Source organism: Schistocerca piceifrons, chromosome 9, assembly GCF_021461385.2.
Source record: "Schistocerca piceifrons isolate TAMUIC-IGC-003096 chromosome 9, iqSchPice1.1, whole genome shotgun sequence".
In the NCBI taxonomy this organism is placed as follows: domain Eukaryota; kingdom Metazoa; phylum Arthropoda; class Insecta; order Orthoptera; family Acrididae; genus Schistocerca; species Schistocerca piceifrons.
Window position 1 is genome coordinate 204,080,327 of NC_060146.1, and position 14,253 is coordinate 204,094,579.

The 14,253-nt window shown below is 39.0% G+C and overlaps 1 protein-coding gene across 1 annotated transcript in view; it reads right to left on the bottom strand.

The window, feature by feature from the left end:
• Positions 1-14,253, bottom strand: part of LOC124717343 (beta-1,4-glucuronyltransferase 1-like) — an 88,283-nt gene that overhangs the window by 44,566 nt on the left and 29,464 nt on the right. Inside the window, exon 5 of the mRNA XM_047244173.1 lies at positions 8,428-8,655. Within this exon, the coding sequence (XP_047100129.1) occupies positions 8,428-8,655 (228 nt within the window). The remainder of the gene's footprint in view (positions 1-8,427; positions 8,656-14,253) is intronic.

The following is a 14,253-nucleotide window of genomic DNA, read 5'->3' on the forward strand; positions in this document are numbered from 1 at the left end:
TAGCATTTGTGAATGGAACACGAGGGTATAAGAAATGATAGTGGCACCCTAAGATCTCTTCACCACATGCTGTATGGTGGTTTGTGTTGCATATATGTAAATGTATATTTCCTTTCTTCTGTTACCTGAAAATCTTGCCAATACTTTTAGTTATTAATTGTTTCCTTTACAATGGATAAAGTAATCGTTTTAAAGAGCCTGAAAGCTTGAAATTTATGTTTTTTGTGATCATGTAAATTGTTTCCATGATTGCCAATATACAAAATTAACATTTATATTTTAGATTTGTAGGTTAATCAAGAGCATTTCATTTAAGAAATCTGACTGAACGGTTTTTTGGGTAAACCTTTTTGGACAGATTATTTATCTCAGAAAACAGCATTGAAACTAAGCAGGATGGGCCATTGTCAATGCACGCCTGATGGCCTTAAATGTTTGTCAGTGTGAAAATAAAACATATGCCCTTATTTGGGTGCAAGTGAGGAAAGTTATGTGATGATTCATTGAGTGTTCAGTTATATTCATCATCACTAAGTGATGCACTTGCACTTAGCGTAAGATCTGTTTGTCTGGCAAACACAGAGGTTATGAGAAGTGAAAGTTTAACTGTTTGTAAACTAAACTTATAATCATTGTAAATGTATTTAGTGAGTAAAAGAGAGAGAGAGAGAGAGAGAGAGAGAGAGAGAGAGAGAGAGCAATTTTGGGTGGCAGAACATCTCAGACCTGTGAGATGGTAGACGGATTTGTGTTTAGTGCACACAGCACCTAGGTTATATGGTTTTTCTGTCCTGCCAGTATTGTTAAATAATACAATATGACATGAGACACTTAAGTACAGTTTCCCATATAGATCCTAAAAAGCATATAAAGGCTGTATGTTGTTTAAGCCCATCACAAATGAAAGGTAAAATGTAAATTAAACATATGGAAAACACTGACAATAACAAGGGCCAGGATGACAGGACATACATTAAGACATCAGTACTACGAGCTGTAGAGGACAAATACCAGAGATGTGCAAAATAGTTTATTAAAAGTATTTATTTAAAATCAAAATGCAAGACTTTCTTATTTCAAATTTAAATACAAAATGGTTTTAAATAAAAGTATTTAAATACAAAATACCTTTATTCAAATAAAATACCTCCAATTAGTCAAAATATTACATGCCATTTATTTTATTGATTTTAACGCTGTGTGTCATTTCACCAAAGGAAAACAGTTGTTCAACAGGAGCAGAATGTGGTAGACAAGTATTATGTTTCAGGAAAAGATTTTTTTCTTTTACATTTGGTTGTCTAGTCAAGGAATCTAAAGTACTGTCATTATCTTTTAAATACTGTAGTGTTTCCGGATCTACAAGATGTACAATTTTGCTTCCACCATTTTTTCACCAACATTTGAGGCCTAATGAAACAAATTGATTACACATATATCATTCAAAGTATTTTATATATCTAAAAACAAAGATGATGTGACTTACCAAATGAAAGTGCTGGCAGGTCGACAGACACACAAACAAACACAAACATACACACAAAATTCAAGCTTTCGCAACAAACTGTTGCCTCATCAGGAAAGAGGGAAGGAGAGGGAAAGACGAAAGGATGTGGGTTTTAAGGGAGAGGGTAAGGAGTCATTCCAATCCCGGGAGCGGAAAGACTTACCTTAGGGGGAAAAAAGGACGGGTATACACTCGCACACACACACATATCCATCCACACATATACAGACACAAGCAGACATATTTGTCTTTAAATATGTCTGCTTGTGTCTGTATATGTGTGGATGGATATGTGTGTGTGTGCGAGTGTATACCCGTCCTTTTTTCCCCCTAAGGTAAGTCTTTCCGCTCCCGGGATTGGAATGACTCCTTACCCTCTCCCTTAAAACCCACATCCTTTCGTCTTTCCCTCTCCTTCCCTCTTTCCTGATGAGGCAACAGTTTGTTGCGAAAGCTTGAATTTTGTGTGTATGTTTGTGCTTGTTTGTGTGTCTGTCGACCTGCCAGCACTTTCATTTGGTAAGTCACATCATCTTTGTTTTTAGATATATATTTCCTACGTGGAATGTTTCCCTCTATTATAACCATATCATTCAAAGTATTTTCCATCTTTTGGACAGTGTACGAATCCTGCATCGAAAAAAATTGTTCATCTTTTGAAGCGATCCATGAATCGATCCAATCTGTGACTTCTTCATGAGAATGGAAGTGTTGGTCAGCCAGGCTATGCGCCACTGATCTAAACAGGTGATAGTCAGAGGGAGCAAAGTCTGGAGAATACGGTGGGTGGAGTAGGACTTCCCATTTTAACATTTCCAAGTACATTTTGACCTCTTTTGCAACATGGGGTCGAGCGTTGTCATGCTGCAAAATCACTTATTGTGCCTCTTGCTGCATTGCAGCTGTTTGTCTTTTAAATCTTTGCTCAAATGCAGTAATTGTGTTATATAACAAGCACCTGTGATTGTTTTACTTTGTTTTAACACCTCATAGTACACGACGCCAAGCTGGTCCCACCAAATGCAGAGCATGATCTTGGAGCCATGAATATTCTGTTTTGCCATCGACGTGGAAGCATGACTGGGATATCCCCATGATTTTTTGTGTTTAGGATTATCGTAATGAACCCATTTTTTGTCCCGTCACAATGCGATGCACAAATACCTTCTGTTTATGCCTCTGAAGCAACTGTTCACAAACACACAAACGCCGTTCAACGTCTCTTGGTTTCAGCTCACACAGGATCCAAGTTTCTTCTTTCTGAAACATGCCCATAGCCTTGAAACATTTTGAAATGGCTTGCTGTATCACTCCCACTAATCATGCCAATTCTTCTTGAGTTTGATGTGAGTCTACACTCAGCAATGTCTCCAATTCTGCATCTTCAAAAACATTCTCTCTTCCACCACTATGCCAGTCTACGACATTAAAATCACCATTGCTGAAGCATTGAAACCACTCACGACATGTTCTTTCACTAATAGCGTCCTTACCATGCGTACTTGAGAGCATTCGATGAGTCTCAGCCGCTGTTTTCTTCATTTTGAAACAAAACAGTAACACCTCCTGCAATTGACGAGAATTAGGCCCATAAACTGACATTTTCAATCAAGAACAACTTTATGATTCAGACACAAATCGACTAATGTTTGAATGATGTTATGTTGACCAATGTTGAAACTAACTGCCTGACATCTGTGATCTGTTTCTTTCAACTGCTACTTACCGTTGTCGCCATCTAAAGGCAAACGGCGGAAGCAAAGTTGTAGACCTTATATTATAATGTGGACACTATCACTGGCTGGAGGAGAATCACAATATTCGACAAATGTACGATAAGAGTAACTTTTTGATTTATTAAAATGTTGCAAGTTTTTTCCATCTTCTGAAATAAACAGTTCTTTAATGTACTCTCTGCTAGTATTTGGCATCCATTTCATTTTGGGAAAAAAGATAAGATAAGATATGGATGCTAATATGCCTTTCTTTGCTTTTTGGTCATTAAGAAACTGTATTTTAATTTCTTTAAAAGCTGCTAATCTGAGTTCCCTTAAAGTTTTATTCAGAGTACCTTTGACTGTGAGTACATCTTGAACAGACTTACTGTATGAATCCCATTGTGTTGGACATCAATATGTAAAGGATTTCCCAGTCGATTCTAAATAGGTTTCACAAGCTTCAATTGACCATGAACAGAATTCCAAAATGCTGAATATTTTGTCATGGCTGCATCATAAAGTTTTTGGTGTGAATTACTTTGAGATGTGGCTTATCCATGTCTCTTTATGCTATAATGTGTATATGGTGCACCTCTCATGATTAGGCAGCAGAAACTCGTCAGAATCTGCAGATGTCTCCAGAAATTCTCATAGACTTGACATATAATAATAATAATAATAATAATAATAATAATAATAATAATAATAATAACCCTGTATCCAAACATTTTCCTTGCGCAGTTGAAACTGATTCATATGTAACTCTGTTGTGCATAATTTTTATTATATGTAAAGTTTTGTAGGTTCTGGCAAAATATAATTTAAAAACACATTTATTAAATCTTATATATCTAAAAACAAAGATAATGTGACTTACCGAACGAAAGTGCTGGCAGGTCGATAGACACACAAACAAACACAAACATACACACAAAATTCTAGCTTTCGCTACAAACGGTTGCTTCGTCAGGAAAGAGGGAAGGAGAGGGAAAGACGAAAGGAAGTGGGTTTTAAGGGAGAGGGTAAGGAGTCATTCCAGTCCCGGGAGCGGAAAGACTTACCTTAGGGGGAAAAAAGGACGGGTATACACTCGCGCACACACACACATATCCATCCACACATATACAGACACAAGCAGACATATTTGAAGACCAATATGTCTGCTTGTGTCTGTATATGTGTGGATGGATATGTGTGTGTGTGCGCGAGTGTATACCCGTCCTTTTTTCCCCCTAAGGTAAGTCTTTCCGCTCCCGGGACTGGAATGACTCCTTACCCTCTCCCTTAAAACCCACTTCCTTTCGTCTTTCCCTCTCCTTTCCTCTTTCCTGATGAAGCAACCATTTGTAGCGAAAGTTAGAATTTTGTGTGTATGTTTGTGTGTCTATCGACCTGCCAGCGCTTTCGTATGGTAAGTCACATCATCTTTGTTTTTAGATATATTTTTCCCACGTGGAATGTTTCCCTATATTATGTTGATTTTATTAAATCTTATATACATATAATGAATTTTTATGTAATCTGTTGTTATATGTAACAAAATTTGGTGAAATAAATTGAATTAATAAGTTTGCAAAATGAGATAAACTTAATGCATGAAAAGTGAAACAAGCCAAATCATCTGATTTCTTCAAAACAGGATCAAGTTTAAACTAATGTACTTTCTCTTTAATACTGTAGCTTTGTTGTTTGTACACTGCAAAGTGTTAAATTAAAATACAGTATCTAATGCCTCTAAAGCAGCAGGACCGAATAATATGTTTTCTTTTAATACTGTACTCTGTCATTTGTAAAGTTTTAACATGAAGGTCCATTGTGTCCCCCCCCCCCTCTCCCCCAAAAAAGAATGTTTATTACTGTATCTATATTTGCCTTATAAGTAATTCTGAGTTACAAGTTACAAGCAATCTTTTCTCTTTCCCCTACTCAGTGGTATTTTCAAAGCTCTGACCATATTTGATGCATTGTTGGTAATAGTTTTCATGATTTTTGTCAGCTTCAAACCAAATTCAGAATGAATGTTCACAATCTGCTCAGCTACTTTATCATAGCTTAAACCTCCTGCCAGCCAGAGCTAACCCTTTTCATTCAAATGTTTCACAATCAATCCACTGAGCCGTTACATCAGATAGCTTCTCTTGGACGATGACCGAGTACCAGCAGAGGTGTATACACAATCAACCTTTTTCAAAGCTCCTTTTGTCTTCTCTTCATATTCTGTGTATTGTTCTGCAATTTTTGACTGCCAGTTTATCTGGGTATGAAAATGCAACCAGTCACTTTTTTGTATTTTAGATATGGCATATTGTACCATTAACTAGTTTTCAAGTCATTGCTCACTCATTATGAGATGAAGGTGTTACAGGAAATATTGTATCATGGGACAAGTATAGCAAGATGCTCTGATGATGGAGCTGGAAAAAATGACATAAACCTAGTAATCAGAAACGCGAATGATGTTACATTTTGAGTACTTACAGTGCACTGCATTGTGGTACCCGGTACCCATTCCCATAATATACATTATCAGGAGCACACACTAATATACGCAGTATTTGGCTGCACTTGGTTTCACACTTATTGATAGAATGTAAAACACTGAGAGTAAATACAGGGTCCGGCAATAAAGCCTCCCTAATTTTAACTGGTTGTCACAGAAAAACTAAATATGATAGAGAAAAATTACTTTTATTTATGAAAAATAAATACTTTGCCATTTTGGATTATTTGGTTTTAAAAATTATATGTGCTAAATGACGTCCTCCATTGTTGATACATTGACGAAGTCTATCCCGAAAGTTCTCCATACATGTAAGTGCCTTTTCTCTTGGAATGGCTGCTGCTTCTTGGGTACTGACGTCTTTAAGTGCTTGCGGTGTTGTGGGACAATATTTGTACACTAGAGCCTTTAAATGTGCCAAAGAAAAAAAATTGCAAGGTGATAAATCAGGTGACCTTGAGGGCCACACGATGTCTCCTTGCGTACGAGACAAGATGACCATGAACCAACTCGTGCAGCATTTCCATAGAACACTGTGAGGTGTGGGATGTTGCTCCACCTTGCTGGGACCACACTTCTTGATCTTCATGATCTGCAATAAATTGGTTTAGCCTAGGTTGGAGGAAGGTCTCTAGCATGTGACAATAACAGTCTGAATTAACCATTACCAAGTGGCCACCTTCTTCGAAAAAATACGGTCCCCACACAAAACATTCGGCAACGGTGCACCAAACTGTCACATAAGGGACGTGTAGTGGTCGCCGATGAATTTCATGAGGGTTTTCTGCAGCCCAGTAGTGGAAATTTTGTTTGTTTACAGTTCCTGATGGGTGGAAATGGGCCTCATCCGAAGAAATAAACAAAGTGCCAGGCGTTTTATGGAATTTACTCACACGTAGCTCTGCAACTTTCAAAATCTCTTTCACTTAATTCCTGGGTAACCATCATTTTGAAGGGGTGCATATGAAGTTCTCTATGAAGAATTCTTACACTCCTATCAGAGAAACCCAGGGCAGCTGCACGTTTAAGTGCTGAACGCATTGCTAACTGTTGCACAGACACTCACACGCACCACATTTTCCGGCACTGTCGCAGTCCGAGGACGGTCAGTAGGTTTTCTTTTCAGTGCTGAGCCTGTCTTTCTAAAGCTTGACACCCACAGTTGAATAGTTTTTAATAGTCTCTGAAACTCTCACAGAGTACTAATCACAGAACCACCATCATTACGAATACATTCATCCACAACAAACACAAGATGCTCAACAAGCCCCGCCATGGCACACACTGAAAATGGCACATACACCACTTTCAAACAAAACACACTCCACACCAGTATCCTCACTACGATTGGCACGCCGGCTACGTCAAATATGGGAGGTTTTATTGCCAGCCCCTGTACAAAGAGTATATATACAACAGATATAACACTTTGCTACATAATGATCTTTGGCCAACAATGTATTGTATTACAAAATAAATATTTATAGGTACAGATAATATTTAAGTGAATCTTGATAGCTGCGACTGTGTTCTTATATTGACAATATACAAGTAATACAGATTAAAAAGGTGCACAAAACATAAACAAATAGAGTGAACTATAAACGATGCAATTTAACAGTGAATGAGTTAACAATGAATGAGTTACAGCATGTCAGAGTTGTTACACGACTAATAAAGTGAAGTAGTTTCTATGTAATTATGTTATAGATTGCCACAGTTTTTACAAGCCTGAGAGAATATAATTTATGCAGGGGGATGGATATGTCTCATTACTGTCTTGGATGCAGACACTATTTACACAGGTATAGCTGTTACCAGTTCACTGAATGAACTCTCTTAGTGTTGCCTGCAAGTAATTCCGTGATTGCACAAAACTGCAATACCGATCTCGTTCACTCCTTCTTTCCTTCCTTCACTTCCTTTTGTGACCACTAGGTATTATCAGATGATTTTGGTACATTTTACATTAAGCAAACAATAAGTCAAGATATAATGTGTAATTAAGCCCTCCAATGTTTTCTAATAATTAGGATCACGGTTATATTCACTTTATCTAGCGCTTGTTGCACCATCAATATCTGTCATGGAACTATTTTTGTTTGAACAAATCGCTCATCAAATAAATGACAACTACAAAGCATGAAATAAAATATTGATGAGAAGCATTTTGAAATTTACAGGTACACAATATTTCTATTTTAAGTATCTCAAATAAAATGGAAAAAATCATTTTGAAAAAAGAAAAAAAGGTACTTTAAATGCAAAACAAAAATAAGTATTTTTCATTTTGTATTTGCAATTCAAATGCATGTATCTCGCATAATTCACATCTCTCAAAAAAAGGAATGGGAATACAGACACTGGAGAATATCTAAGAAATAAATGACGATTTTGGATGGAGAAAAGGTCACAGCAGACCACATCAAAACAGTCAAACTACCAATGGACAGAGAAAATAAAAGCTGCAGCAGCCGCCAATGACTGCTTTCACATCCTGTGCCTTATTATTGCTTTTGACCCCTCAGCGCAATTCATCTATTGACTCTGAGACCTACTTTTGAACCTGATGAATTACATAATTGATTAGCTGTTTACCTGAACTAATGGGGGGGGGAGGGGGGGGGGAAGGGAGACACTCAAAAATTGTAGGCAACTAGCCGGACAAATTTCTGGTCTCATTTGTGAATACAGCAGCCTACCTGCATGCCGGCCGTGCTGCACGGGTCGGCACCACTCGGTGGGGGTGGGACGAGTGGCGGCTGCGGCGCCACCTCCCTGCCCCTCCCTCCCGCAGAGGACATCGGCGAGACGAGGTGGAACGACACATTCTGCCGGATGCCAGAGTAGCACGAGCGCAGGCTAGCGATGGCCCACAGTGCCGCCGACAGGTCCCGGTACTCAGCATACACCGCCACCGACACCACGCCCTGCGCATTCGGGTTCCGATTAATCAGTGTCAAAAAAATATTGGGCCGAGACAAAAATACTGCAACAGATTACAAAATGCATAATTGTTGTGATCAATTCCAGATGCATCGTTCTGGGCTTCTACGTTGGTTACTGGTCGTTTACTTGTTCTGAGAATTTATGATTACTGCAGTGGTGTACAAGTAAAAAGGGGGATGTGTGATGCATTCTATGCGCAGAAGGATGGAGCATACTTTACGGTGTCACTACTGTGCTCTCTCTGCCCCTCACCACATGCTCCAGCCGTTGCTGGCCCTGATAACTGGCAATTCTGAGGCAAGTGCCGCATTAAGCCACTGCTGATACTTCTGACTCTGCGTAAAAAAAATATTATATGCTCAGTAAACTATCATTATCACTTGCCAAAGTAATACTTGTCATGTTTACTTCACACTATCCACAATGAACACTACAACTTGCTCAATGTACAGATTGAATAATATCGGGGATAGGCTACAACCGGGAGGGAGGCAGGGAGGGAAGGAGGGAGGGAAGAGAAGTGAGGGTAAAGAAAAAGTGCAGAAAAGCATAACAGCACCCGAATGCATGCCATGTCAGTACACGAGACTCAAAAATTCTGATAGTTAACTTGTAATTATCAAGAGTAATTATTGGACAAATAACTATTACAGTATATGGAATGTAGATTACAAACAGATCACTCCATTTCTTGCTAACGCATGTGCCCACGTCATTGATATATTTTTATTATTCCATAACTAATTCTAACGATTTTATTCCCTCATTCTGAGATCAATAATTGCATCAGATTTCTGGGTTAAGGTGATGTGAGATTTAATGTATTTCTGCACACTGTTGCAGTACTAATATACTTGACAGCATATATTGTTTATAGTAACATCAGTCATAAAGGTACAAGAGTTTCACTACATGTGATGTCATTACAAAAGTTGGTGTGGTCAAAGAGTTTATTAGTGGATCATATTTTCAGAGACAGATTGTATGTAAATGGCAAATCATGGAATGGCAGAGCCCACCACAAGGGAGAAAAATGCTATATGAAAAAAAGATGGAGGGAAGACTACGTTTTGAGCATTCATTGTGACAACTAGCCTGTGACAAAACAACAAGATTTACAGCAGATTACCACACAATAATTTTAAACTAAGATGTGCCTAAGTTTTAAAAACAAGTCAAAACAACTAAAATCCATACAGCTTCATAGTATATACTGAAATTCAGAAAGCACTGACCTTAATGATTGGAACAACACATTCAAAAATTTTGGAGTAAAAATAAGTAAAACAAAGACAGTAGAAATAACCATCAACAGGCAAGGAACAACCTCAAATAAATTTCCAGAAGGAGTCAAAGGAGAAACTGTTTCACATTTCAAGTACCTAGGAAGCACAATCTCGAAAGACGACACACTTAAGCAGGAGATACTCAGCAGGACACAGAAAGCATCAAATTTTTGTAGTCTAACCATAAATCTTCTCTGAGATGATAAAATGCCATGAAAAGCAAAAGCAACCATTTACCACACCTATTTTGTACCAGTCCTAACATATGGTTTAGAAACATGTACCATACTAAACAAAGACCTCAGCACAATTCAGGAAACAGAAATGAGATTCATTAGAACTATGAACTAAACAACTAGAAAGGACAAAATCAGGAATGAGGTGAATAGAAAAGTAGCTGGTATTGCGATTCTTGTTACCAGTGCCATAAAGAAACACAGGCTTCAGCGGTATGGGTACATAATGAGAATGAACAGCCAGAGACCTGCCAAAAGGTATGTCAACCTGAGCCTTGTAGGGAGAAGACCACGAGGATGCCCAAGAAAATGCTGGATAGAGACTGCAAGATCAGATGTGGATAAGAAAGGACACAAATGGGAAGCTGTCCTGTAACAGAAGATCTATGAAGACAAAACAAGATGGTGAGTGCTTGTACTACCACATCCGGGAAACTGGAGTTGGAAAATGATAATGACTGCCCACATTTTTATTCAGGATTTTTAAAATATCATTGGCATAACAATAAAATTGACTACTAATACTCTATCACATGATAAATTATTGTAATTGGTTTGGGTAGACTTATGAAAAATGAAGAGGGAGGTGAGAATATAAAACGATTCAATTTCAGTATGAGACTTTCCATCGACAAAATCTCTCTCTCTCTCCTTTTCCCAATTACTTGTTGCTTTATTTTTAAACTTCATTATAACAGACTGTGTATCAACCATGGCCTCTAACATGGATCTTTACTGATGAGAGTTTCAAGATACGATTGTGTTCGAGCAAGAAAGAAAATAGAAGTCAAGAGGGAGGAACGAAGGATGGAAAGAAGGAAGGAACAAATGCAAGCAAGAAAAATAACTAGGGTTTCAAAAGTCCTCAATGATGAGATCATTCGAGATGACACACAAGATTGGATTGGACAAGGAGTGGAAGGAATTTGGCTTTGCCCTTTTAAAAGAAATTCCAGGGTCCACTCTTCTGAAGAGTATGAATCATTGCATCAGTGGGTGAGGATGGCTTAGCCACTCTTCCACTGCCAGGCAAGGAGACAGGAGCCTGTCAAACGTGAGGGTGGCAACAGCAAGACAGACACTGTTCAAGAAATATTTAACTGGAAAAGTATCCAGTGCAGCGGAGCCCATTATTGCTGAAGGTCACCTCAAATTATTGCTGAAGGTCACATACTGCTGAGGCATCATACCAGTGGAGTTCTGTGGTGGAGTACAGTGTTCTTGAGGACCTGTAGCAGAGGATATCTGATCTGACATACAGGTCTGCTATGCTTTGTCGCCCAATTCTTTGCTGCCAGAAAGAAATCGAGCCTACCTGTGTGCAGCATCCCTGAGCTGAGTTGTTCTGCTGTGTGGCAGTTATGGCTGGCACCATCAACTGCCACAATGCTGCGTCGATGTGTTATCTTACCACATGTAATTGTAATGGTGCGATCAGTTAGAAAGTGAACTCTGTCACCAGCCACATGCTTTCAGGGGCAACATGTGTATCACCATATCCCAAAATTCCTCTGTGTTGTATTTTGTCCACAGTGAGATACAGCAATAGCCTTAGGTGATTTAGGGAAATTAAAGAAAACTTTATATGGGTGTCTGATGGGGGATGTGTAACCAGCTCCTCCTGAAAGTGAATCCTGTGCCTTAACCATAGTTGCACCTCACTTTTTGACAATGGGAAAAGGGAGACAGAAAACAAGGGGCTGAGGAGGAGCCAGTTATCGAGGGGGGCAGGAAGAGGAAGGGCAAAAATTTAGTGTGTTGGGATGACAGTTAATCAAAGGGGTTGTGGATAAGTGTGGGCGAGGGTGGATAAGTTGTTGGGGGGGGGGGGGGGGGGGGCGGAGAAGGGAGGGAAGATAAAAGGTATGAATAAGGAGACAGAGAGAAAAACATGGGGTGAGGTAGAAAAGGAGTGCAACAGGGTGAGAAGAGAAAGGTACGTCTGGGAAAGGCCATAGGAACAAGGGGAAGCAGAGTGAAAATAAACAAAAAGCTGCTCATTTATCTGCGTCGATGACAGATTTCACATACCCCTCTTCTTATTAAGACAAATCACTGTAGTAAGGGACACACTTAGGGCAAGATTTAATACCTGAGTTCAACATGTGACCCCATGAAATTAATGGTTTTAAGAGTTGAATCTCAACAAACATAATACTACATCCATCATTAGGCTACACCTACAACACACTTGTCATTCCAGCTATCTCCACAGAAGAAAAGTTACTGTTGGTCTATAGTGCCATGAGTGAGTTTTTCAATTTGCTGATCTCAACCACATTGTTTTGCTGGGTACAAACTTCATGAAAGTTACTTGGCTCGCTTTCTGAAATAAACTGCTTTCAGTTGTATATTAACACTAGAAATACCATGTGGGTCATTTTTGACCCATGATGGTTTTTCGAGGGCCGTAGCCCCCTCTACAATCATCGCAGGACAAAACGCTACCATGACTTTTCATCATTTATGGGGCTGTAAAGCTCACCAAAATTTTGTCCCCCTAGCTCACCTATAAGTATGAAAAATTTACCTGTTATACCAGTAGTGCCATGTGGGTCATTTTTGACCCATACAATTTTAACACAATTTGATATCAGTAACACCGATTTTCAGACACTAAATAGTTTCTGGCCATTCCTCGAAGTTACTCATGAGATATTAGAGTATATTATGATACTTTGGGATAAAAAGAACGTCAAATACAAAGTATTCGGTGGTCAGACGATACTTCATATGAGTGCGACTTTCCGTTTTCTATGGACTGGTGACAAGCAGACCTACAGAGTGATACTGAGAACCTACAGAACAACAAATTATACAGTGGGGAAGCACTCCCCCCCCCCCCCCCCCCCCCACCAGCCCCTTCCACAATGTTGTCTGGGGCACTTCTAACAGTTCTCTTACACAGCAGCAGATGTCAGGCGCGTTGCCCTTACAGGACGTCACAACTGACAACTTCTACACCTCCTGAAACTGGCGGATGAGCTGAAACAAAAGGGAACAAGTTTAGTTGGCGTTCTTCGGAGATCACTCAAGGAGGTCCTTCCTGCAGCATGAAGTGGAGACGACACATTGTATGCAACACACTTACAAGTCAGGCAACAATCCTCTCACAGCATACCAAGGGAAAAAGAAAAAACATATCCATATCCTGAGTAGCTTGCATGCTGGTCAGATAAATGAGAAAACTGAGAAGAAACTTTGAAGTTTTACAATGGGACTAAAGATGGAGTCGAAATAGTTGACCAAATGGCTAGACACAACAGTGTCCGAGCTGGCACCCACCAATAGCTTGTGCATGTCTTTTACAATATTCTTGGCCTTGTCATATTCAACGCTCACACCGAGTCTTTATCCTCAGAGTAGAAGATGAGATTGCTGCCCTCTACAAACTACAGGCTGGAGCCTATCTCCCCTTGCAGGTACTTGATACCGGCACTGGCCAATATGGAAAAGGCATTGTCAAGTTCAGGACTTTATCCTCAGAGTTGCAGATGAGCTTGCTGCCTCTTACAAACTGCACAGAGAACTCAATCTCCCCTTTCAGGAAATCGATACTGGCGCTAGCCAATATGGAAGTAGAGGGTATCGTCAAGTTCAAGTTTCCTGCAAGCAACAAAACAACAAAGGGAAATAAAACATCAAGAGTATGCTTCAAGGACAACAAGAGTGTGTGCAAAAGCTGCTGAGCAAAAACTCTTGTTGACTGTCTGAATCCTGGCTTAGGCAAGTCTGTCAAGTTCTTGTTCTTAGACATTTCCAAATATTTATTATTATAGGCTGAAGTTATTTTTCTTATATTTTAGTTCCTATATTGCAATTAGCAAGAAAACACGCAGAGCATTTTAGTCACCTGCTGCATTTTAGAATCTTTCACAAATATTTGGTACTTACTTTATTTTTATATAAAAGTAAAAATATTATTAATACTCACATAAACAATATGTTTTGATTCTGTTTCAATCTTTTTATAAAAAGAAACATTATAACATTGTTTTACTTACTTGTTTTAATGACGATTGACAAAAGATTGTGGAATATCTTCTGTAAAATTCAA